At 38.8% G+C, this 25,051-nt stretch overlaps 2 protein-coding genes across 15 annotated transcripts in view; one reads left to right on the forward strand and one right to left on the reverse strand.

Moving 5' to 3' along the window:
* The window catches only part of TFG (trafficking from ER to golgi regulator), a 31,093-nt gene extending 28,451 nt beyond the window's left edge, over window positions 1–2,642 (forward strand). For 4 of the 6 annotated variants that reach the window (XM_043448812.1, XM_043448816.1, XM_043448814.1 and 1 more), the window contains one exon: window positions 1,828–2,642. In XM_043448812.1, coding sequence (XP_043304747.1) covers window positions 1,828–2,210 — 383 coding nt within the window. In that variant the 3' untranslated portion in view covers window positions 2,211–2,642. The remainder of the gene's footprint in view (window positions 1–1,827) is intronic. The other 2 variants (XM_043448813.1, XM_043448815.1) reach the window with 1 other exon arrangement.
* Window positions 2,643–2,966: 324 nt separating this feature from the next.
* LOC122428730 (ABI family member 3 binding protein) overlaps window positions 2,967–25,051 on the reverse strand; it is a 281,331-nt gene continuing 259,246 nt past the window's right edge. For all 9 annotated transcript variants that reach the window (XM_043448807.1, XM_043448809.1, XM_043448805.1 and 6 more), the window contains 5 exons: window positions 8,954–9,033; window positions 8,201–8,230; window positions 7,239–7,400; window positions 5,845–5,967; window positions 2,967–4,194 (listed from right to left, as the gene is read on the reverse strand). In XM_043448807.1, the coding sequence (XP_043304742.1) occupies window positions 4,079–4,194; window positions 5,845–5,967; window positions 7,239–7,400; window positions 8,201–8,230; window positions 8,954–9,033 (511 nt within the window). In that variant the 3' untranslated portion in view covers window positions 2,967–4,078. The remainder of the gene's footprint in view (window positions 4,195–5,844; window positions 5,968–7,238; window positions 7,401–8,200; window positions 8,231–8,953; window positions 9,034–25,051) is intronic.

A 25,051-nucleotide genomic window follows, 5' to 3' on the forward strand; every position in this document is an offset into this window, starting at 1 on the left:
AGCAGCCATTTAGTTGGGGAGCTAGACCAGAGCCCGGTACACTTGACTGTGCAGTTGATGACTTCCCTACATCATTCTGCACTCTCTCAGCCCCAGCCAGAGCTTGGCAGACTTTTCTGCCGTAAAAAACGAGATAGTAAATATTTTAGGCTTCGTGGACCACGTGACTTTTTGTCCTTTAATTTTACTTTATTCAGACAACCACAGAATTTCCATTTCTTGCCATTTATGGTGATTTTCACCAAAGTTATTTTGTTTTTCAAGGGAGGGGATGGTGGTGGAAGGAAGGGTTTATATACACAGAGGTATTTTATATTATGGTCAAAGACAGTAGATTGCTAATGAAACAGCAATTTAGGCTCTTAGGCATTATCCTCTCTCTCGAAAAATAAAGATTTAGTTGTCCCCACAGTCTGTTGAAAAGCCAGTTTAGATATCAATTGGCAGGATGAAAACACAGCTTTTTTTTTTTTTTTGCTCACAATCTTAAATTGAATAGACATTTTCAGTATAAAACTTTGTTTCTTCAAAAACTTAGAGTAAAATAATTTTTATGTAGAGGATAGGAGAAATTGTATGACATCAAGGTTTTTTCATGAATTTAGTTTGGTATTTAGGTACTGCCATGAGTAAAATGCATTAGGTATTTGATTTACTTGTTAAAAATTAAGCTTGCTGTTAATGATTTTAGTTAGGATCTTCACTGAGTAAAGTTTAGTTCCTTTCAAAGTATTATCTTTGTATTTCTGATCCTGCTAGTCCTGTTAACTTGGTTGGGAGATACGGAAACAGTCACCTAAGTACTCTGCTTGGAGACTGCTCGTGGTGGTGCCATTGGGCCTTCTTTGGCACTGCTGCTTTGGCAGTTTCCTCTGTGACCTTTTCCGGTTTTATTCATGGACTGTGTCAAAAGCTTTCTTTCATGAGTAAATTTTGAACCCAGGTTCAAGGTGAGTTCAGAATATACTCAGTTCATTCAATCCTTTTTATTTATTTATTTTTTAATGCAGGGTTGTACATATTTTAATAATTCTCTTATGTATCTGGTATTTAATGCTGACAGGATTCCAGTCAATGGAGAGGTTTCATTGCAAGTAGCTGCAGGTGTGTTTCATGGTAGAGATAAAAGTTTTTAGTGAAGCAGACCTTTTCTTTTAAAAAAGCTTTACATCCTAGTAACTAATGAATATAGATGTTCATTTTTGTGGGGCAGTATGATATGCTTTCTGTTATGTTGTTACTGCTATTGTAAAGGTAAAACCATGATACCAAATCTAAAAGATTTTAAGGATTGTGAAAATGAGCATTTAATGTTTATTCTTAAATGTTTTAATTTTTATAGGATGAATAAGCCTAAAAAGCATCTCACTAACATAGTCAGTTGTATTTGTCGCAGCACTGTTTCATTTAAAAACATCCATTCTCTACAATGTGTTTATTTGGTACTGTTATTAAACAGGCCCCTCAAAACCAGGTTAATGACTAGCTTTTGCATTAATTCCCACGTTTATCATTTGAGCATATACTCTCTACTGGGAGTTACGCTAGAACAGGAATTTACTCTCAGGGATTATACAGCCTAGAAGGAGTTGAAGTAGAAGAGATCTATATATATAGTGGTTTTCATTTTAGAGGCTTTACAAAATTGTCTCGAAAATGCTTCTTTGTTACTATATGGTCTTGAAATATAAAATCCACTACTCTACTTGCTACATAAATACTTAGGATTAAGTTTGTTAAATTTCTCATTTTTTTGTCCATAACAGTAAGACTAATTCTCTGGAAAATGTTCACCAAAAGAAAGAGGTGTATATTTTGCCTTTTCAGCAGGCTATAGTCAGCAGACTGGACCCCAACAACCTCAGCAGTTCCCAGGATACGGCCAGCAACCCACTTCCCAGGCGCCGGCACCTGCCTTTTCTGGTCAGCCTCAGCAGCTGCCTGCTCAACCTCCACAGCAGTACCAGGCGAGCAGTTACCCTCCACAAACCTACACTACCCAGACGTCTCAGCCCACTAGTTACACTGTGGCCCCTGCCTCGCAACCGGGAATGGCTCCGAGCCAGCCCGGGGCCTACCAGCCACGACCAGGTTTCACCCCACCCCCTGGAAGTACCATGAGCCCTCTTCCAAGTGGGTCTAACCCATACGCACGTAGCCGTCCTCCCTTTGGTCAGGGCTACACCCAGCCTGGACCAGGTTATCGATAGAGAGGCTCAGTTACACTGATGAGCGTAGCTGCTAGCTGTTTGCCTCCCAAAAGACTCCAATACTGCTATTTTAATTTGTATTGAAGTTCAGGAATTTAAAAAGCAGAGCATTTTTTTATGATACCATTATTGCTGTTAATTGAAAGTATAATTTGCTGGAAGATAAAAGACCAAAATGGAAGTTTTTTCCCTCCCCTGCTTAAAAGTATAGCAGCTTCCTACTTATTTTGGAACACTACTCTTACATGTGTGCAAAGTGATTGATTTTCTAGCTTGCCTTGTCCAGAGGATATTAAAATGCTAGGTTGAAGTTCAGCCCTCTTACTTGGCTTTTTATTATTAACATGATGTACTAAAGTAGATTCCTTTGAGAGGACTAGCTATTATGTATAAAATGTAACATTGATAGGTTAATAAAGATGATTGAATCCATTAGTGGTCTTGTAAGTTAATTTAGTCTTTGATATTCTATATATGTGTATATATATGAGAAAAGTCCTTATTGATGTTTTGGTCTTGAAATACAGACATTTTATCTATCTTAGGCCTTTCTATTCAGAGACACACAATGCTGTTGCCTTTTGTCCTGATTTTGGTTTTAAATGACAAAACTTTAAAATAGATCAAGATGATCATTAGCATTATATATAAACACAGTAGATACAATATTAAAAGATGCAAGGGGGCTTGGTAGATCCTAAACAACCTGCAATTTTCCTTATAGAAATCAACCATTCAGAAATGAAGAACTCAGTCTTAAAAAAAACTACATCTCTTTATTGCAGAGTTTATACTGTTTGAAAAATATAAAATGAAGTATTGATAAAACTGAAGCCTGTTGAAAGGTAAGCGCAGAAAGGTCCTTTAAGAATGAGGGCACCAATGCGGTATTCCTGTCTCCTCCCCAGTGGAGGAGGAAATACTGTTTGAAAGAAATGTCGGATTTGCATTACAGGTGGTTAGAATTAAGAAAACAGCCTCTGATACATTCATTCCCTAGAGATCGTCTGTGTAAAAATAGAGTAAATGTCATAAAACGGTAAGCCTCTCATCACGGCTTTTCCTTTCATGCTTAGACTTCACCGCAGTCTTCGGACACAGCTTGATTAGAATTCAAAACAGCACCGACACAACTGCTTAAAGGGATAGTTTGACAAAGAACATTCAGACATTGTAGCATGTTTATGGGTAGAGAAAGAACAAAATACGTATTTTTGAAATGATAAATCAAATTCTCAATTCCATTTTCAACTGAAATTTACTGATTCAAACAACCTTTGCAATCATTTGTAGATAATTAATGTATATTAGCACGAATGGCTAACTGTTTAAATGCTTCAAAAGTTTCTCAGCTATTGCTAAAAGGTTGCAGTTTAAATAAACATGTGACTATTAGGACCTTTTCTCCCCAGATATAATATGCTGACGATAATTTGATCTAATAAGTTAAGCCAAGTAGAGATTTATGGAATTAACAATAGGAAGAATACACAATAAATGTAAATATTTTTTTAAAGTATATTAGTTTTTTGATGTTAATTTTGTTATAAAAGTATCTCAGAACATCATTACAACAGTGTGATAAATAATATACAAATGATCTCTTAAAATACCATGAACAGGGAGCCAGCTTCCCCAAAAATGTTATTCTGTTAATATCAATATCTTGCTTTCTTAAAATGACTTTGTAAAACCTGATAAATATTCTTAGCAATCTTTCTAATAAACATCTAATATTGCTATTAGATTTTAGACTTTTATACATAGTAAACAAAAGAGCTTTAAATGCATGTGACAAATACCATACTGTTTCCAATTATTTTTTGAAACGATGAAACAGGAAGCACTTTTGAATGTGACTGCAGCATCTACCATTTTCCGGGAATTGTGGTCCCACATTCATACCACTGGACATAGTTGATCTGAGTGTGACCACCGATTTCTCCAAATTGGACTGGTTCCTGACGAACTGCTCTGAAATAGCCTGAGAGGGAAATAGTTAAAATTAATAGCTGCTGTGTTACATTTTTGTCCTCATAGATTGAAGGGTGCCATCGAATGCTTGAAGGGTACTGTAGTGAAGCAGAGTGTTTTAGACAGTGGATAGCAACAGAGGCCCCAGCGTCTTTCCTGAGGTGGTAATGGTGGGCTAAACATGGGGACACTTAGGATGGGTTGGTACTATTGATACTTGAGAGAGAAAGTGAAATGAAAAGGGTCAGGAGTTGGAAGGGTTTTATGTTTGTTTGAACGTCACTGACCAAGTTCAGCACACCCTGTTGTACGTGAAAGCACTTTCTGCACATCATAGCCTGGAGGTAGTCTGAGGTGACCTGGGTAGAGGTGTGTTGCGCTAAAATGTCAGGAAACAACAGGGGGGTAGTTGTAAGGTTGCTAAGTGTCTAAGAATTAAACTTGGGTGAAATCATCCTTCAAGGACCCTACACTAAATGACTTCAAGTTTTGCTGAGAATGTAAAATGTTACGGAAATAGAACTTTTATTTTCTATCTAGTTCCTGTGTGGCTATAGTTTCAATTTTCTATTGAGTTCACAGATCTTATTCAGGCATCTTTTACTATGGTTGCTATTTTTAATGCCGTTGACCAAAATATGTAGCTAAAAAGACCAAATGATTTTAAGTATTTAACAAGTCTCTCTTGGTAGCTCCTGAGTAATAATGGATTTATAATTTACCCCTCTCCTACCCTACCTGGACAGGGATTGATTGTCAATCTTTTCAGTCCTCATTACACAGCTTGGTGCTAAAGTGTCTTTAGAAAGTTTCAGGGGTTAGTCACTTCTCAGCAGAATTCTTCTATTTTAATTGTGTATATAATTATTTATAAGGCAAATAATATTTTTCCTTTTATGATAGTAGGAAAGTGAAAGTCTGAGTTGCTCAGTTGTGTCCGACACTCTGCAACCCCATGGACTGTAACCCTCCAGATTCCTCTGTCCATGGGATTGTCCAGGCAGGAATACTGGAGTGGGTTGCCATGTCCTTCTCCATGATAGTAGTAAAGCTTTCTTTAATTTTTTTTAGGAAGGAATTAAAACCTGCCTGTGTGCTGAGTATGACAAATTATAAAGGTAGTACATGAATGACTTAAGTTTGGGAAATGCTTAAAGTTTCTTTCAATAGCTGCTTTTGCAAATTCAGGTTTTCTTAAAGTAGAATTTATGTGTATGTATTGGCTCTAAGCAACAGAGTCTTAAGGAATGGGACGAAAGTTGAGACACTTCTATTAAAGTCTTCACGTTAAGGTCTCATGTAGACAGTCTTTTTCGTTGGCAGGTAGAGTAGGAAGACTAAAGATGATTTTTAAAGTGATTGCTTTGTTCAGCCTGACGGCTTCCCTGATGGCTCAGACAGGAGAGAATCCACCTGCCAATGCAGGAGATCTGGGTTTGATGCCTGGGTCCAGACGATCCCCTGGAGGAAATGACAACCCACTCTAGTATTCTTGCCTGGAGAATCCCATGGGCAGAGGAGCTTGGTGGACTACAGTCCATGGGGTTGCAAAGGTCAGACACGACTGAGCAGCTGACACTTAAACTTTTTGCTCAGCCTGAATGTTTTTTGGGTTCATTTGTAAAAGCCTCTTGCTTTTGAGCAAGCTCCGAAAACCTACCTTCTTTGGTGGGTAACTGGTCAGAAGAGAGCTGCTGTCCTGTGCGTCCATCTAAAAATGAGTCCACGAACTGGCAATGATCTTCCCCATGGCCTCTCTGATCGCCTATGTTATAAAATTTTCCTGGAAATTAAAAGGATCATGAAGTATTTCTTTGATCTGGGAGAACTCTGAAATAAATTGTTTCAAATAATCCGTCTTCCATGTTCTTGTACTTCCCCACCTGTTCATTCTAGTTCAAGTCGCACTGTTCTTTAATGGAACGACAGACTCTCCCAGCTGCATCCCTGCTGTTACTCTTGCCTTTCCTGGTTCTTCCTCTCCTTCTCTCACAGATTAGTCATCTTTTAAATATGCAACTCAGATAATGTTACTTGCCTCCATCAGTCTCTCCAGCAGTCTTCTGTTACACTCAGAATAAAACCCAGAGTCCTTACCCGGTTTCCAAGCTCCCCGTGATTGCACGCCTGCCTGATCTTCCCCGTACTAAGCCTCAGCCACGCTAGTAAACCGGAGAGGGATTTCTGCTCCAGGTCTTCAAGATATCTTCCCTCTCCCTCTGCTGCTTTATCCCTGGGTCTTTCTTGGTTCCTTCTCAGTTTTCTTCTCAGCACAAGTGTTACCTTTTGAGGAAAGCTTTTCCTAAACATTTTAACTGAAGGAGCTTTCATTCCATTCCACCACTTTCTTTTCATCCCTCTTTTTTCCTTCAAAGTACTATATGAAATTCTTATTTACATATTTGTTTTCTGTCTCTCCCCACTAGATTATAAGCTTCAAAGAGCAGGAACAAATGGTTGGGAATGCAAAGAAAATGACTTTGTAAAAGTCATGTGTTAATATGTAGCTAAGGGATTCACAGACTTATAAAAGGGGGGCAGGAACAGTCCTGCGTTGTCCTGGGCAATGTCAGAACAAAACAGATACTATTTGTTAAATGATGGAACAAATGTCTACCTTTCTTTGTTGGGGTTTAAAACTTTTACTGTATGAATACAGAAGAGAAAAGAACCCACTGAGTCTGGAGCAAGGGGTTATAGCCTTTCTGGCTGATTGTCTTAACCTTGCTCTTGTCTCTGACAGGCTTAAAATCTTAAATAGGTCATACTCCTTCCATGATTATTGTTAGATACACTCATTTTACTCCCAGTAAGCTTTTCATTCTGGGTTGGCTGTAACATAATTGAGCTTGGATGTGACTGGTTTCTCTACATTCAACTTTGCCATGATGGCACTGTTTGAAATTGCATTTTCGTTATTTACCTTCTTACCGCATTTCTCCGATCCTAAGATTCCAATAACACCTTGCTCAAACCTGTATCTCTGCCGTGTCTGGCGGAGTCCATGGGAAAGCCCTAAGTAGCGGCATGCTGCAGAGCGTCTCCGGTGCTTACCTGTGAGGGAGTCACTGAGGTAAATCTTGTATCTGAGCGAGTTGCATAGCTGCACCCCCACGAACTTCTTATACCAAGTCCTTTTGACGTACTGCTTGCCCTTACACTCGGAGTAGGAGTCCGAGTTAAAGGGCCTTTCGGTCCATATGGCGTCTCTTCCTGCTGCGTAAAGAAAGCGTGGTTTGGGTTTAGTGTCTCACTTTGGTTCCTCAAGAGCTATCTCAAAAGCTTTTTAAAAAGCAGTTTGCAAAGTTCATTGTCAAGCTGCTGATACATGGTTTTCTCCAGTGCTAAATATTGGAACGAAAAAGTACAGGCGTTTAAACACGTAAGCTCCCCATTGATTTTCTGTCAATAGTGAGGTGAATCTTGGAGCAGTGTGTGTCGAAGTTGATTACTTCTGCATAGTTACACTATGCTCAACATAGCATCACTTCAAAAAAACAAAAAAACAAAAACATAGCATCACTTCAGGAACAAAATTAGGTTTCTTTTTCTGAGAGAAACTGTTTCAGTGTAAACAGTTGCTTTAATGTGACTTGTTATTAAAAGTGGAGATGAGTTTGACAGAAAACAACAAAATTCTGTAAAGCAATTGTCCTTCAATAAAAAAATTAAGAAAAAAAGAATGAATAACCCTAGCCCTACACACTGGAATATAACAGCAGTGAAAATAAACTAAAGTCACAAACAAAAGTGGAAGTGAGGGTGCTATATCTTAAACAGAAGATTTGAGCCGGTCTGTTACATGAATGAAAAACAGGTTTCAGAATACTCAATTTGTTCCTGAAACATCGTAGGCTGTCAGTGTCTCTGAACATTTTAGGTAAGCATTCACAGGTAATTGAAGAAGACGACTAAATGGACTAAAGTGAAATCATGACTAAAATTCTACCATGCCCATTGAGCTGAATCACTGTAGAAAAGCATGCAGTTGTGTTCTCATTGAGGTAGGTACTCACCAGAAACTGGCTCGCTCACTCTTGGGTCAGCTGAGGAGAAACAGCAGACAGTTATTAGGTAAGTCCCAGTATTCCAGTGACGTGGCAAAGAAGATGGGGGCTTAACAGATGTTACAGAGTCTTGGACAACATACACTCTTACTAAAGTCCAAACTTGAAAATTGTGAGCTTTGTTTTGGGGATGGTTCTGCGTTGGAGAAACTCAGCTATGTCTTTTTTATGTCCTTTAAGCAGTTAGGAGTCTTTTTTGCTGTACTAGATTTTACTTCCATTTTCAAATCTTCCTCTTTTTAGCTTCATAAAAATATTGACAAAATCACCAGGATGCCATGAACTGCAGTTGTGCAGATGTATCTCGTTAAGGAACTGGAACTTAGGCCAGATCAGAACATTTCACAGCTGTTCATCATAAAAAGCTATCACATGAATTCCCTTTCTGGATACAACTGGCTCTCTAAGTCTGACATTCTGATTCTAGGCATAGAGAGGAGCATTCATTCACTATTGAGTATAGCCTGACCTCATACTTCCTCTCTTTTACACTGATAAGCCTACCATTTTTCTGACATGAAAATAAATGAGGAAAAACCCAGGTGTTGCTTCTTTAAAAGGTATCTTCATTGGCTTGATTTTTCAAATAGATGGGTTTTTGAAATCAAGAAATGCTTTACCTCATTTAGCTTGTTTCAGACAAGCTATGCACACACTCTGACCCTCTACATCCTTGTTGGGAATTCCAGCTGATGTAATTACCTGATTCAGTACTGAACGCCACTGTGTTGCTGGGTGGCCCTTCACCAAGTGGGTTTTTGGGTTTCACCTGGAATTCATAGCTGAAGGGGGAGAAAAAGAGAACAACATTCTTCAGAAGTAGGAAACAACATCTGGTCATACTTAACGTTCCTCCCAATTCTGTTTTGAAATCATCATGATGTTGAATGGACTTATGTTCTAGAAGCAGCTTCAGGAAAAGAAAAATTTCTTTACTGTTCAAACAGCTTGTCTGTTTTCTAAAAGAAAGGGGTTAATAAAAAAAAAAAAGACTGTTCTCTTTCAAAATCTCCAAATTAACAGAATAGAAATGGCTGAGCAGGTTGTTAATAGACATGCAGGAAAGCAGTCTTCAGCAGACCCAGGCTGATTCCAGTAATTAGGAATCTCAGTTTTCTTCAAACGATTAGCTACTTCCTGGGAGCAAAGATTGCAAAAATCCCAACTTTGGTTGTTGCCTTAGACTTAATCAGTGTTCCTCACCATGGGGTTTGAACTACCTATGTGAGAATAACATGTTAGAGTTGTAGTGGAGAAAGTTTATTTAAAATGCAGATTTTTTTTGCTCCATTGTAGCTACTGAATCCATTTTTGAGGGCTTCCAGAGAGGTATTTATAGTAAGTTTCTGAGGGGAACCCTGTGGCCACTGACATATGAGAACTATATAAACTATGGGAACAGATGCATATGAAAATACTATGTTGCAGGAAGTTGTGATTATATCACCTGGAATTTGCATCTTATGTGGATCATACAAAGTCACGATATATCCTGAGTAATGGCAAGGTAGTGTCACCTCAGGACAAACACAGGCATAAAGACGCCCCCTCTCCCCCATAAACCGGATTTATATAGGCCAGGCCCTTAACCCTTTATGTTAAAAACAAAAGACAAAACAAGCCCATATCCCTAATAGTGAAAAGTTTGATTTCTATCCTTAAGAATTATGCACTAAATTGCTAGGCAATATTTGACAAATTTCACCCATAGAATACTCAAGCAGAGCAAATCCTTTTAAATTCAAACAGTAAAGCTATTTGCTGTTTTTCTGAAACTAAGAGTTCCTTTTAGTAGCAGACTTGGTAGGAAAGTAGTTTCAAATGTAAAACCAGCTTGAGTCAGCTGAGAATTGTGAGTTTCAAAATTTTGAAAGACTTTGGGAGATAATTCCCCTTTTTGAAAAGTTTATAATTGACTAAGTACAGAACACAAAAAAATTTATTAAAAAAAAAAAGTGAAAAACAGAAGGATGACAGCCGTCAGTTTGGTACAGAGGATTATCAAGTGAGCAATAACAGGAAAACTTCCTGGGGCTCAAGGAGTCAGATTTTTGGCTACTGAGGCATTGTATTAAAACACTGATGCAATCTATAAGGAAGACAGATTCTAGTATTACAATGTCAACTACTTTTTGAGTGCTTCCTATGTACTCAAAAAGTACATATAAAACGTAATACAGTACACACAAACCCCAAGAAATAAGTATTAACCCTATTTATCAGTTAAGAACAATCAGGCTCTTAACCATTACACTCTTATTGTCTTTGCTTTCTTAAACTTCCAAATTTTGTGATACAGGGATTAAAATATGCAGAGTTTTTACAGTGAGAGACTGCACATGAAAGAATTTTTGCAAACTAATCAGCTGGCAGAAAGTGCCATTATCCTTTGCATAAGAGACTGCTGATATAAAGCCACCCATCTCACTCACTTAAATAAATTACACATACCTCAGGTGCTTTGGCATAGAATATTTTCCACAGATTAAATTCTAGCTCAGAGGCCTCATGAATTTATAAAAAAGAAAGAAAAAAATCATCACACTAGGGAGAACTGTAAGTGGGAAAAAGAAACCACAGGCATCTAGACTTTGATTCAAGTGGGCAGTGCATTCCACACTAGGCCATGGCCACAAATCTCTGCTTTGGCCAAGTCTGATGGAGTTATTTCAGTGCCTTTTTCATTTCACAGTTATTTACACTTCAGCCATATTTGTAGTATGGCTGCAAATATTGATAAGCTAGTTTGCGGGGGGCGGTTTGGCCACCATTTTATGACACTTGACAAGTTTTGAAGAAATCATTTTAAACTGAGTTTAATAGCTAGCATGGGAACTGAAAGGCACATGTTTTTGGCTGATTAAACAAAATATAAAAACAGTATATTTTAAAAGGCAAAGTTTTTCCCAAGAAGCACATGTTGTCATAAGATTTATGACACTGTAGGTGTAAGAGGAATGTCTTACAGACAGAATAGACTAATGGACATGGGGAGAGGGTGAGCTGTGTGGAAAGAGTAACATGGAGACTTACATCACCATGTGTAAAATAGAGAGCCAAGGGGAATTTGCTGTGAGGCTCAGGAAACTCGAACAGGGGCTCTGTATCAGCCTAGGGGCTGGGATGGGGCTGGAGATGGGAGGGAGGATCAAAAGGGAGGGGATATATGTGTACCTATGGCTGATTCACGTTGAGGTTTGACAGAAAACAACACAATTCTGTAAAGCAATTATCCTTCAATAAAAAATTTTTTAAAAAGTAATGTCTTAGAGAAAATATTGATTGCACATAGGAAATAAGCATAGCATTTTAGCTATGCAAAAATGCATGGAGAAGAAAGTTATTTGAAATAGAAAGTACAGAATAAAATTTCAAATAGAATATTTGGAAGATAAGAAACACAAATATTAGGGAAAAAAGATGAAAAATGTGAGAAAATATGGGAATGAGCAGATTATTTCAGGGAATACAAAACTAGTAGATTCTAGAAGAGAGAGGCGGGGGAAAGGAAGGTAGGAAATTACCCTACAAGGTTTTAAGTAATTTCCCAGAACTGAAAGACATGGGTTTCTAGGTTTAAAAGGCCTAATACTTGCCAAGCAATAAGAAAAAAAAAGACTAATGCATAGAAATTGCAAAATTTTAGAGTACTAGGATAAAGACTAGATCTTAAATGTTTCTGAAAAGAAAATTGGTCACATTCAAAGACTCCAGAATCAGAATGACATGTGACAGCAACTCCAGAAGTTAAAAAGCAATGGAACAATACTTTTCAAGGGTTCATGTTATCCTACAATCTGTGTTTAGCTAAACAGTATCAGAGTAAAGCACGGACATTCTCAGACACATCAGACCCAAAAATGTCTTCTATAACCTCTCTTGAAGGTGTGTTTCTCAAGAAATGCCAGGAAGCAAGGCAGTAGACAGGGAAGCCATGGATATAGGAATTATCCTCAACACAGGAGAGAGACAAAAGATGATGGTGAGGGGTCCCAGGAGATGTTGCCATGAACAAACACATGTAACAAATAGGTGCCTCGAATATTTGACCATTTGGAGAAATAATCTAGACAGAACGGATTTAATTAACAGAAGGAACACCTAAAACAAGTGAAAATGAGAGAGGGTGTGCTAAGATGTAATAGGAGGCCCCGAGGTCTCCTCCTTCCATAGACACATTGAGTGTACATCTGCACACAGAGCAGTCCCCTCTGAAAGAGATCCAGAAAGTAGCGGAGCGTCTCCTCCGCACCAGGGAAATGAGAGAATACCCGTATCGAGATGGGTGGCAAGGGCTGGACACACTGCCATAAATCCCACCCCTGACACAGCACCATGTAATCAAGCGGGAACTCCCAACTTCTTCCTGAGGAGCAAAGGGTTTATAACCCACATCTAACATCTCGACTTTTAAGACTCTCACCTGAGGGATGGGTCCCCTAAGCATCTGGCTTTGAAAGCCAGCAGGGCTTGTGTTTATGAAAACCATAAGGATATAGCAAATAAGCTGTTCTTACAAGTGCATGAGCAGTCACGATGGCTATGCCTCTAGTGGAGAGCAAAAGGGCAAAATCACCTGTTTTTCTGCCAGTGTTAAAAGACAGTGCCCGAGGGCCAGGATTTTTTTTTTTTTTAAATGACCAGGATTTTAATTTAGCAAGTATCTGAGGGCTATGATCCTCCCTGGAGACCAGGGAAGCCATTGGGAAATTGCTGGTATCTCCCTGGAAGGATGTTGTAACATGTTTGTGCCCAAAGTTTATAGCTTCCACCCAAAGGGATCAATCCTTGGCTCACTTGACTCTGATAGCCAATGGGGCCTTGCATTCATGAGTCCCACAGGACTGTGGCAAAGAAGCAGTTTTTGACTAGCTAGTCCCCCAGGGCTCAGCACAGAGCGAGCAGGCAAAAACGCCCATCTTCCAGTTTTTCCCTGAAAGAGGTTTAACTGCATACTTTAAAAGCTGACACCTGAGGGTGAGGCTTCTAGTTTTAGCACATATTTAGAGACTGGCTGTGATCCTCTCCAGAGACAGGGGAGTTGGCAGACACCTTCCCTGCCTTCTCCCTCCAGCCTGCTCCAACAATAAAAATAAATCACTAGCATTTCCCTGGAAGGCACTTGTACAAATGGCTGAGTCTCAGCTTTCACAGCTACTGCCCAAGGGATAGGTCTCCATGTTGCCTGCTCTGAGAGGCAGTTTGTGTTCACAAATACACAGGGCTAGCAAATAAAGAACCGGTTTTTAATGTACACAGAGCACACTTCCCTACCCCACCCCACGCCGCGCCCCAACTCTATCCTGGGTTCAGCAGGCAAAAAACAGCCGTCTCCTAGTGTTTCCCTAGAAGGGGCTTAACTACTTAATTTCCCAACTGCTACCTACTGTTCAGCTCATAATCAGCCTGCATCTAGATGCTGACTGTGATTCTCCCCTTTGGGACACTGATGAGTTTTGGCACACCCCCAAATACTATGAGCCACTAAAGATAAACTTGCTTGGACAATCTCAGAGGTTTGAGATACAAGTAGGAGCTCAGGTTGGGCTGATTCAAAAGGTTTATTTCCTACCTGAGACCATTCTATCATGACTGGGAGAGGTGGCTGTTTTATCTAATGTCTACAAAGCAAACACCTCATAAACAGTTCAAAGTAATAGTCATTAATATGCCTACCAAGGTCAGGAGAACAAAGTAACAGAAAATATTTGAAAGTGCCAAACTGGAAAACACAAAGTTAAGAGTATAACACTTGACCTGAAAACTTCATCAGAGGAGTTCAACAGCAGCGTGGATTGAGGGGAAGAAAGGGTGAGTGGATGTGAAGATGCGGCTCTGAAATTCATCCAATCGGAAGAGCACCTAAAAAGAGAACTTAAGGGATGCATGGGACATCACCAAATGGACCAGTATATGCATTATATGAGTCCCAGAGGGGATTGGGGAGAGGGAAAGAAAAGGGGCAGAGAGCTTATTTCAAAGAAATAACAGCTGAAAACTTCCCTAACCAGGGTAAAGAAACATTCAGACCCAGGAAAGCTAGAGAGTTCCAATGGAATCCAAAGAGCTCCATCCCAACATTAACAGACCTGCATTAATGATGATTAAATTTTCAAAAGTTAAAAATAAGGAAAGAATCTTAAAAGCAGCAGGGGAAAAGCAACTTGTTATGTACAACGGAGGTCCCATAACAATATCAGCAGATTTCTCAGCAAAAACTTTCAGGCCAGAAGGGAGCAGCATGATACAGTCAAAAGTGCTAAATTAAAAAACAAAAAAAAAATCAGCGAAGTTGGTCTTCAGAACTGAAGGGAAAATAGAGTTTCCCAGACAAACAAAGGCCAAAACAGTTCATCACCACTACATCAGCCTTACAAGAATGTTAAAGAGAGTTCTTCAAACAGAAATGGAAGGGTGCTAATTAGTAACAGGGAAACATAAAAGTATAAAACTCAGTGCTAAAAGTAAATATGCAGTTACATTTAGAGTAGTCTAATGTTAAAATTGTGGAGGGTAAATCACTTATAACTCTAATGTGAGAGTTAAAAAACAAAAAAAAAATGCTACAATAACTATAATTGCAATAACTTATTAATGGATATACAGTGTAAAAATGTAAATTATGACATAAAAACAAAATGTGTAGGGAAGAGTATAAAAAAATAGAGCTGGTGTGTGTTTGAAGTTGTCATTAACTTAAATAGACTTTATGTAAAATAGACTTATGATATTTTATGTAAATCTCATGGTAACTACAAAGTGATAACCAGTGATAGATATATACACAAAAAGAACAGAGTCACAGCAGAGCCCTACAGAAAGTCATCAGATCACAAAGGAAGAGAAGGAGAGATGAAGAAAGGAACAAAAGAATTACAAAACAAAATAGCAATGGTATGTCCATATCTAACAATAATTACCGTAAATGTAAATGGACCAAACTCTTTAATACTTCAAGATAGGTCAAATGTCAGGATGCAAGATAAGTATTAATAAATTTAAGAAAATTAGTATCATATACAGTATATTTTCTAACCAGAATGGTAAATAGGATTTGATTTAAAAGAAGGAATTGGAAAATTCACAGATATGTGGAGATTAAACAACAAACATATGAATGAAAAACCAATGAGTCAAAGGAAAAAATCGAGAGCAATCAACATATATCTTGAGCCAAAGGAAAATGGAAAGACAACATAACAAAATTTATGGAGTGCCTCAAAAGCAATTCTATGGGGGAAAAAAAAGCAATTCTATGGGGGACATTTATAGTAAATAAATTTAACAAATACCTATATTAAGAAAAAAAGATATCAGACAACCTAACTTTACACCTCAAGGAACAAGAAAGAGAACAAGCTAAGCCCAAAGTCAGTAGAAGGAAGGAGATAACAAATAGCAGAGCAGACATAAAAGAAATAGGGATCAGAAAACCAGTACAGAAGACCAGTAAAACTAAGGGCTGGCTTTTCCAGAAGACACACAGAACTGACAAACGTTTAGCTGGGGTAACAGAAAAAAAGGGAGAGCTCAAGTAAAATCAGGAAATCAGAAATGAAAGAGGAGACATTAAACTGGCGCTACAGAAATACAAGGCATTGTAGGAGATCAGTGAATAATTATGAACAATTATACACCAACAGATTGAATAACCTAGAGGAAACATATAAATTCTTAGAAACATAAAACCTATCAAGACTAAAGCAGGAAAGAATAGATCATTTGAGTAGACTAATTACTAGGAAGGAGATTGAGTCAGTAACCAAAAACTTCCCAAGAAACAAGAGCCCAGGACCAGATGTTTTTACTGGTGGATTCAGTAATTAACACCAGCCTTTCTCAAACTTTTCCAATAAAGTGAAGGGGAGAGGGAAACTCCCAGATTCATTTTATGAGGCCAGCATTACCCTGCCAGATAAGGACACTACAAGAAAAGAAAATTATAATCCAATATTCGTGATGAAATATAGATGCAAAAATCCTCAACAAAATATTAGCAAATCCAAGTTCATCAATACATTAGAATGATCATAAACATGATCTAGTGGGATTCATTCCAAGAATGCAAAGATGGTTCAACATTCACAAATCAATGTGATATACCATATTAACAAAAAGAGGGATAAAAAAACTATGATTTATATGACCTCAATAGATGCAGAAAAAGCATTTGACAAAATTCAACATTCTTTCTTGATAAAAACTCTCAACAAACTTGGTATACAGGGAAAATACCTCAAGATAATAAAGGCTTGTATGATAAGCCCACAGCTAACATCATACTTAATGATGAAATGCTGAAAGCTTTTCCTCTCTCAGGAACAAGACAAGAATCCCTATTCTCACCACTTTTATTCAACATAGCACTGGAAGTCCTGGCTAGAGCAATCAGTCAAGAGAAGGAAATAAAAAACACCCAAATTGGAAAGGAAGAAGTAAATTTTTTTTCTATTTGCAGATGATGACATGGTATTATATGTAGAAAACCCTAAACACTCAAAAAGCTGCTAGAACTAATACATTTGGTAAAGTTGTAGGATCCTGTATTAATATGTAGAAATCTGTTGGATTGTCTATATACCAAAAATTATCATAGAGAGAAATTAAGGAAACAATTTACAAACAATTTAGCCTCAAAATTTACCATAGCCTGAAAAATAATAAAATATTTAGGAATAATTTTATTTAAGGAGATGAAAGATCTGTACACTGAAAACTTTAAGACACTGGTGAAAGATATTGAAGAAGATACCAATAAAATGAAAGCTATTCCACATCCCTTATTTTGTACCATACATACAAGTCAGGTCAAAATGGTTTAAAGACTTGAACACAAAACCTGAAATCATAAAACTCCTCAAAACTATTCAAATCCCTAAAGGAGGATGCTATCAAGGTTTTGCATTCATTATGTAAACGAATCTGAAAGATCCATCAGTGACCACAGGACTGGAAAAGGTTAATCCTCATCCCAGTTCCCAAGAAGGGTAGTACCAAAGAATGTGCTAAACCATCAGACAGTTGCACTCATCTCCCATGCTGGTAAGGTCATGCTTAAAATCTTTCATGCTAGGCTTCAGCATTATGCAAACCAAAAACTTCCAGATGTCCAAGCTGGGTATAGACAAAGAAGAGGAATTAGAGATCACATTGCCAGCATTTGCTGGATTATAGAGAAAGCAAGGACATTCCAGAGAAAAAAACATCTATCTCTGTTTCTTCAACTAGACTAAAGCTTTTGACCCTGTGGATCGTAACTGTGGAAAGCCCTTAGAGAGATGGGAATACCAGACCATCTTACCTGTCTCCTGAGAAACCTGTTTGCAGGTCAAGAAGCAACAGTTAGAACCCTGTGTGGAACAACTGACTTATTCAAGATCGAGAGAGGAGTACGACAGGGCTGTCTGCTGTCACCCCGTTTGTTTAATCTATACGCTGACCACATTGTGAGAAATGCCAGGCTGGATGAGTGACAAAAGTTGGAATCAAGACAGGCGGGAGAAACAACACCACCTCAGATATGCAGATGGTAACTCTAATGGCAGAGAGTGAAGAGGAACTAAAGCACCTCAGTGAGGGTGAAGGAGGAGGGTTGACTCAAGACTATATATTAAAAATCTAAGATCACGGCATCTGGCCCCATTACTGCATGGCAAATAGAAGGGGAAAAGGTGGAAGTAGTAACAGATTTCCTCTTCTTGGGCTCCAAAATCACTGCGGATGGTGACTGCAGCCATGAAATCAGAAGACAATTGCTTCTTGGCAGGAAAATGATGGCAAACTTAGACAGTGTGTTGAAAAGCAGAGACATTACTCTGCTGACAAAGGTCTGTATAGTCAAGGCTATGGTCTTCCTAGTGGTCACTTATGGTTATGAGGGCTGGACCATAAAGAAGGCAGAACACCAAAGAATTAATGCCTTTGAACTGTGGTGCTGGAGAAGACTCCTAAAAGACCCTTGGACATCAAGGAGATCAAAACAGTCAATCTTAAGGGAGATCAATCCTGAATATTCACTGGAAGGACTGATGCTGAAGCTGAAGCTCTAGTATTTTAGTCATCTGATGTGTACCTACGACTCATTGGAAAAGTCCCTGATGCTGGGAAAGATCGAAGGCAGAAGGAGAAGAGGGCATCAGAGGATGAGAGGCTGGACGGCATCACTGATGCAATGAACATGAACTTGGGCAAACTTTGGGAGATGGTGAGGGGCAGGGAGGCCTGGCGTGCTGCAGTCCATGGGGTTGCAAAGAATCAAACACAACTAGGTGATTGAGAGCAACAACAAGCTCCTTTATATTAGTCTTGGTAGTAATTTTTGGATCTGACCCCAAAAGCAAAAGCAACAAAAGCAAAAATAAACAAGTGAGACTACATCAAACTGAAAATCTGTACAGCAAAGGGAACCATCAACAAATGGAAAGGCAACCTATGGAATGGGAGAAAATATATGCAAATCATACATCTGGTAAGTGGTTAATATCCAAAATACATAAGAAACTCACACAACTCAACAGCAAAGAAGTCAATGACCCAACGGAAAAATGTGCAAAGGACAGGAAAAGACCCCTTTCAAAAGAAGATACACAAATAGCCAATAGGCACATGAAATAATGCTAAAGACATCACTAATCATCAGAGAAATGCAAATCAAAACCCCAATGAGATATTATCTGTTAGGATGTCTATTATCTAAAAGACAAGAGATAGCAAAAGCTGGTGAGGATATGGAGTAAAGGGAACCCTTGTGCACTATTGATGGGAATGTAAACCAGTACAGTCACTCTGGAGAACAGTATGGAGATTCCTCAAGAGATGAAAAATAGAAGCACCATATGATTGATTATATTCTTTGCAGCCAAAGATGGAGAAGTTCTGTACAGTGAGCCAAAACAAGACTGGGAGCTGACTGTGGCTCGGATCATGACTCCTTATTGCAAAGTTCAGACTTAAATGGAAGAAAGTAGGGAAAACTGCTAGACCATTCAGGTATGACCTAAACCAAATCACTTACAATTACACAGTGGAAGTGAGAAATAGATTCAAGGGATTATATCTGATAGACAGAATGCCTGGAGAACTATGGACAGAGGCTTGTGACATTGTACAGGAGACAGTGATCAAGACCATCCCCAAGAAAAAGAAATGCAAAAAGACAAGATGGTTGTCTGAAGAGGCCCTACCAATAACTGTGAAAAGAAGAGAAGCAGAAGGCAAAGGAGAAAAGGAAGATATGCCCATTTGAATGCAGAGTTCCAAAGAATAGCAAGGAGAGATAAGAAAGCCTTCTTCAGTGATCAGTGCAAAGAAATAGAGGAAAACAGTAGAATGGGAAAGACTACAGATCGCTTCAAGAAAATTAGAGATACCAAGGGAACATTTCGTGCAACGATGGGCTCAGTAAAGGACAGAAATGGTATGGACCTGAAGGAAGCAGAAGATATTAAGAAGAGGTGGCATACAGTCATCAAGACAGTATGGTACTGGCACAAAGACAGAAATATAGATCAATGGAACAGAATAGAAAGCCCAGAGATAAATCCACGAACCTATGGACACCTTATCTTCAACAAAGGAGGCAAGGATATACAATGGAAAAAAGACAACCTCTTTAACAAGTGGTGCTGGGAAAACTGGTCAACCACTTGTAAAAGAATGAAACTAGAACACTTTCTAACACCATACACAAAAATAAACTCCAAATGAATAAAAGATCTAAATGTAAGACCAGAAACTATAAAACTCCTAGAGGAGAACATAGGCAAAACACTCTCCGACATAAATCACAGCAAGATCCTCTATGACCCACCTCCCAGAATATTGGAAATAAAAGCAAAAATAAACAAATGGGACCTAATGAAACTTAAAAGCTTTTGCACAACAAAGGAAACTATAAGCAAGGTGAAAAGACAGCCCTCAGATTGGGAGAAAATAATAGCAAATGAAGCAACAAACAAAGGATTAATCTCAAAAATATACAAGCAACTCCTGCAGCTCAACTCCAGAAAAATAAATGACCCAATCAAAAAATGGGCCAAAGAACTAAACAGACATTTCTCCAAGGAAGACATACAGATGGCTAACAAACACATGAAAAGATGCTCAACATCACTCATTATCAGAGAAATGCAAATCAAAACCACAATGAGGTACCATTACACGCCAGTCAGAATGGCTGCTATCCAAAAGTCTACAAGCAATAAATGCTGGAGAGGGTGTGGAGAAAAGGGAACCCTCTTACACTGTTGGTGGGAATGCAAACTAGGACAGCCGCTATGGAGAACAGTGTGGAGATTTCTTAAAAAACTGGAAATAGAACTGCCATATGACCCAGCAATCCCACTGCTGGGCATACACACTGAGGAAACCAGATCTGAAAGAGACACGTGCACCCCAATGTTCATCGCAGCACTGTTTATAATAGCCAGGACATGGAAGCAACCTAGATGCCCATCAGCAGACGAATGGATAAGGAAGCTGTGGTACATATGCACCATGGAATATTACTCAGCCATTAAAAAGAATTCATTTGAATCAGTTCTAATGAGATGGATGAAACTGGAGCCCATTATACAGAGTGAAGTAAGCCAGAAAGATAAAGACCATTGCAGCATACTAATACATATATATGGAATTTAGAAAGATGGTAATGATAACCCTATATGCAAAACAGAACAAGAGACACAGAAGTACAGAACAGACTTTTGAACTCTGTGGGAGAAGGTGAGGGTGGGATGTTTCAAGAGAACAGCATCAAAACATGTATATTATCTAGGGTGAAACAGATCACCAGCCCAGGTTAGATGCATGAGACAAGTGCTTGGGGCTGGTGCACTGGGAAGACCCAGAGGGATCGGGTAGAGAGGGAGGTGAGAGGGGGGATCGGGATGGGGAAATACATGTGAATCTATGGCTAATTCAAGTCAATGTATGAAACCACTACGATATTGTAAAGTAATTAGCCTCCAACTAATAAAAATAAATGAAAAAAAAAAATGAAGAGGTGGCAAGAATACACAGAAGAACTATACAAAGAAAGATCTTCATGACTCAGATGACCACTCACCTAGAGCCAGACATCCTGGAATGTGAAGTCAAGTGGGCCTTAGGAAGCATCACTACAAACAAAACTAGTGGAGATGATAGAATTTCAGTTGAGCTATTTCAAATCCTAAAAATTATGGTGTTGAAGTGCTGCACTCAATATGCCAGCAAATTTGGAAAACTCAGCAGTGGCCACAAGACTGGAAAAGGCCAATTTTCATTCCAATCCTGAAGAAAGGCAATGCAAAGAATGTTCAAACTACCCACAATTGCACTCATCTCACACGATAGCAAAGTAATGCTCAAAATTCTCCAAGCTAGGCTTCAAAAGTACACGAACCGAGAACTTCCAGATGTTCAAGATGGATTTAGAAAAGGCAGAGCAACCAGAGATCAAATTGCCAATATCCATTGGATCATTGAAAAAGCAAGAGTTCCAGAAAAACATCTACTTCTGCTTTATTGATTACTCAAAAGCCTTTGACTCTGTAGATCACAACAAACTGTAGAAAATTCTTCAAGTGATGAGAATACCAGACCACATTACCTGCCTCCTGAGAAATCTGTATGCAGGTCAAGAAGCAACAGTTAGAACCAGACATGGAACAACAGACTGGTTCCAAATTGGGAAAGGAGCGTGTTAAGGCTGTATATTGTCACCCTGCTTATTTAACTTATATGCAGAGTACATCATGCAAAATGCTCGTCTGGATGAAGCACAAGCTGGAATCAAGATTGTTGTGATAAATATCACTAATCTCAGATACACAGGTGATACCACCCCTATGGCGGAAAGCAAAGATGTACTAAAGAGCCTCTTGATGAAAGTGAAAGAGGAGAGTGAAAAGTTGGCTTAAAACTCAACATTCAAAAAATGAAGATGATGGCATGATCACTTCATGGCAAATAGATGGGGAAACAATGGAAACAGTGAGAGACTTTATTTTTTCTGGACTTCAAAATCACTGCAGATAGTGACCGCAGCCATGCAATTAAAAGACGCTTGCTCCTTGGAAAAAAAATATTTCCAACCTAGACAGCATATTAAAAACCAGAAACATTACTTTGCCAACAAATGTCCATCTAGTCAAAGCTATGGTTTTTCCAGTAGTCATGTATGGATGTGAGAGTTGGACTATAAAGAAAGCTTAGTGCTGAAGAATCGATGCTTTTGAACTGTGGTGTTGGAGAAGAATCTTGAGAGTCCCTTGGACTGCAAGGAGATCCAACCAGTCCATCCTAAAGGAAATCAGTTCTGAATATTTGTTGGAAGGACTGATGCTCAAGGTGAAACTCCAATACTTTGGCTACCTGATACGAAGAACTGACTAATTGGTAATGACCCTATCACTGGGAAAGATTGAAGGCAGGAGGGGAAGGGGATGACAGAGGATGAGATGGTTGGATGGCATCACTGACATGATAGACTTAAGTTTGAGTAGGCTCTGGGAGTTGGTGATGGACAGGGAAGCCTGGTGTGCTGCAGTCCGTGGGGTCACAAAGAGTCGGACACGACTGAGAGTGATCTGGACTGAACCGAATGATGCAGTAATCTCACCACTGAGTGTATATCCAAGGAAATGAAATCATTATCTTAAAAATATGTCTGTACTCCCATGCTAACAGGAGCGTTGTTCATTCTAGCCAAGGTGCCGAAACAAGTGTCCGTTGATAGAAGAACGGATAGAGAAATTGTGAGATACACAGCTAACCCTTGAACAGTGTAGGGGATTACAGGTGCCAAGCCCCCAGTCAGGTAAAAATCTGAGTTATTGGTATCTCTTTCTCAAAAATGAAGGAATTGATAAATGATTCACCCAAGGGAAGAAAACTCAAACAGTTTGCATAGAGTCGGGACTCAAACCCTAATTCTTTTGGTTCCACCTACTGTGACCTCTAATCAAACAAACTTTAAAGATTTGTAAAGCGAAAATGCAAGTACTGTATTTGTTGAAAAAAATCCACATCTAAGTGGACTTTCGCAGTTCAGACTCATGTTGTTCAAGGGTGAACTGTATGTATGTATGTGTATACACACACATACACGCACACAATGGAGTATCATTCAGCCTTTAAAAATAAGTAAATCCTGTCATTTGCGACAAGATGAATGAAGCTGAGGGCATTATGTTATGTGAAATGAGCCATGTGAGAAAGACAAACCATGCATGGTATCACTTATATGTGGATCTTTAAAAAAAAAAGTTAGACTTATAGAAACAGAGTAGAAAAGTGACTGCAGAGCCTGGGGAAATAGATGTTGGTAAAAGGGTTCAAACCAGCTGTGAGATGAATAGGATCTGAGGATCAAAAGTATAATGATGGTTGAAATACTGTATTGTATAACTGAAGTTTGCCAAAAGATTATAATTTAAATGTTCTTACCAGCTATAAAAAATAGTAAATATATGAGGTAATAGATCTATTAACTAATTCAGGGTAAGCCTTTCATAATGTATATGTATATCAAATCAGCATGTTGTATACTTTAAATGTCTTACAATTTTATCAATTATAATACCTTGAAAAAGTTGAAAAATGAACAAAATTATTGAAAATGGTTGCTTCTGGCAAATAGAACTTAGGAATAGGAATGAACTGCTTTGTAGTATTTGAGTTTTAAAACCAAGTACATCTGCTTCTGACAAAAGTGAAAATTAAACTTGAAAGGTATTTCTAAGACCTGCTTCATCAAAATGAGTATCTAAGTGGAGCACGGTCTAGGTGGCAGCTGCAGTCAAGCTTTGGGGCCTCACGGAGGACAGGCCAAATGAAGAACAGCCCTGGCAGAAGCCATGTCTGACCTTCCCCAGACGGTGATGGATTCAGACAAAAACCATCTTCCCAGTTGCCCATCAGGAGGCAGCATGGCGCTGCGGTGAAGGTCATGAGGTCAGGGGCCAGAAAGACTTGGGTTCACAGCTGCACTAATGTGTACCCTTAAGGTAAGTAACTTAACCGCTCTGAGCCTCGTATATAAAAATGAGCATAATGGAATTTGTGAGGATACTATTAAATACAGTAATTATAACCTCCTAAGTGTATAAAAGTACCTGTGAGATTCTTAAGAGGCTTAAATGAAATGATGCATGTAAATTTAAGGTACCATGCATATAGTAATTCATTATAAATATTCTCTAATATTATATTTATATCCATAAAGAATTTTTTTAAAAGGTGCTTCTATTCTTGGGGAATTTGAGAAACCCTACCATAGAACTCTAAAGGCAGAACTGTGTCCACAAACTTGTGTTTGTAAAGGGGATAAGAAGGGCATCTGTGGTTTACAGGCAAAACTGTCAGAGATGAGGAAGCGCCACCCTTCGGGATCTAGCCTGAGGCTAACCTCCAGGTCCGGTTAGGGCGGACACATCTTTCTGTCATCTCCCTGCCTTCTCTTCCTTTGCTCCTCTCTACAATGATTTTCCCCCATTTTTACCCATAACGTAGAGCTGAATGATAATTTTCACTATTTGGTAAACTTAACAAAAGCTCATAAACCTCAAGCAACCACTTTTTATATAGAAAGGCCACCCGGTAGCTCTTTGCTGGTTTGAAATGTTTTGTTAGCTGATTTGACCCCTTGTGTCATTTTGAAATATCTGGGCCCCATTCAGGTTGGGTTTCAGTCAGAGGGAAAGAAAGGAAAGGGGGGTGGGGGTGGGTAGCAAAAAAAGAGTAAGGGCCGTGGAATGGGGAAAGGGTGATCAAACCCACCAGCTCTTCAAGGACTGCAGGACTGTGGACAGGATTTCT

Source organism: Cervus canadensis, chromosome 27 (genome assembly GCF_019320065.1).
Source record: "Cervus canadensis isolate Bull #8, Minnesota chromosome 27, ASM1932006v1, whole genome shotgun sequence".
In the NCBI taxonomy this organism is placed as follows: domain Eukaryota; kingdom Metazoa; phylum Chordata; class Mammalia; order Artiodactyla; family Cervidae; genus Cervus; species Cervus canadensis.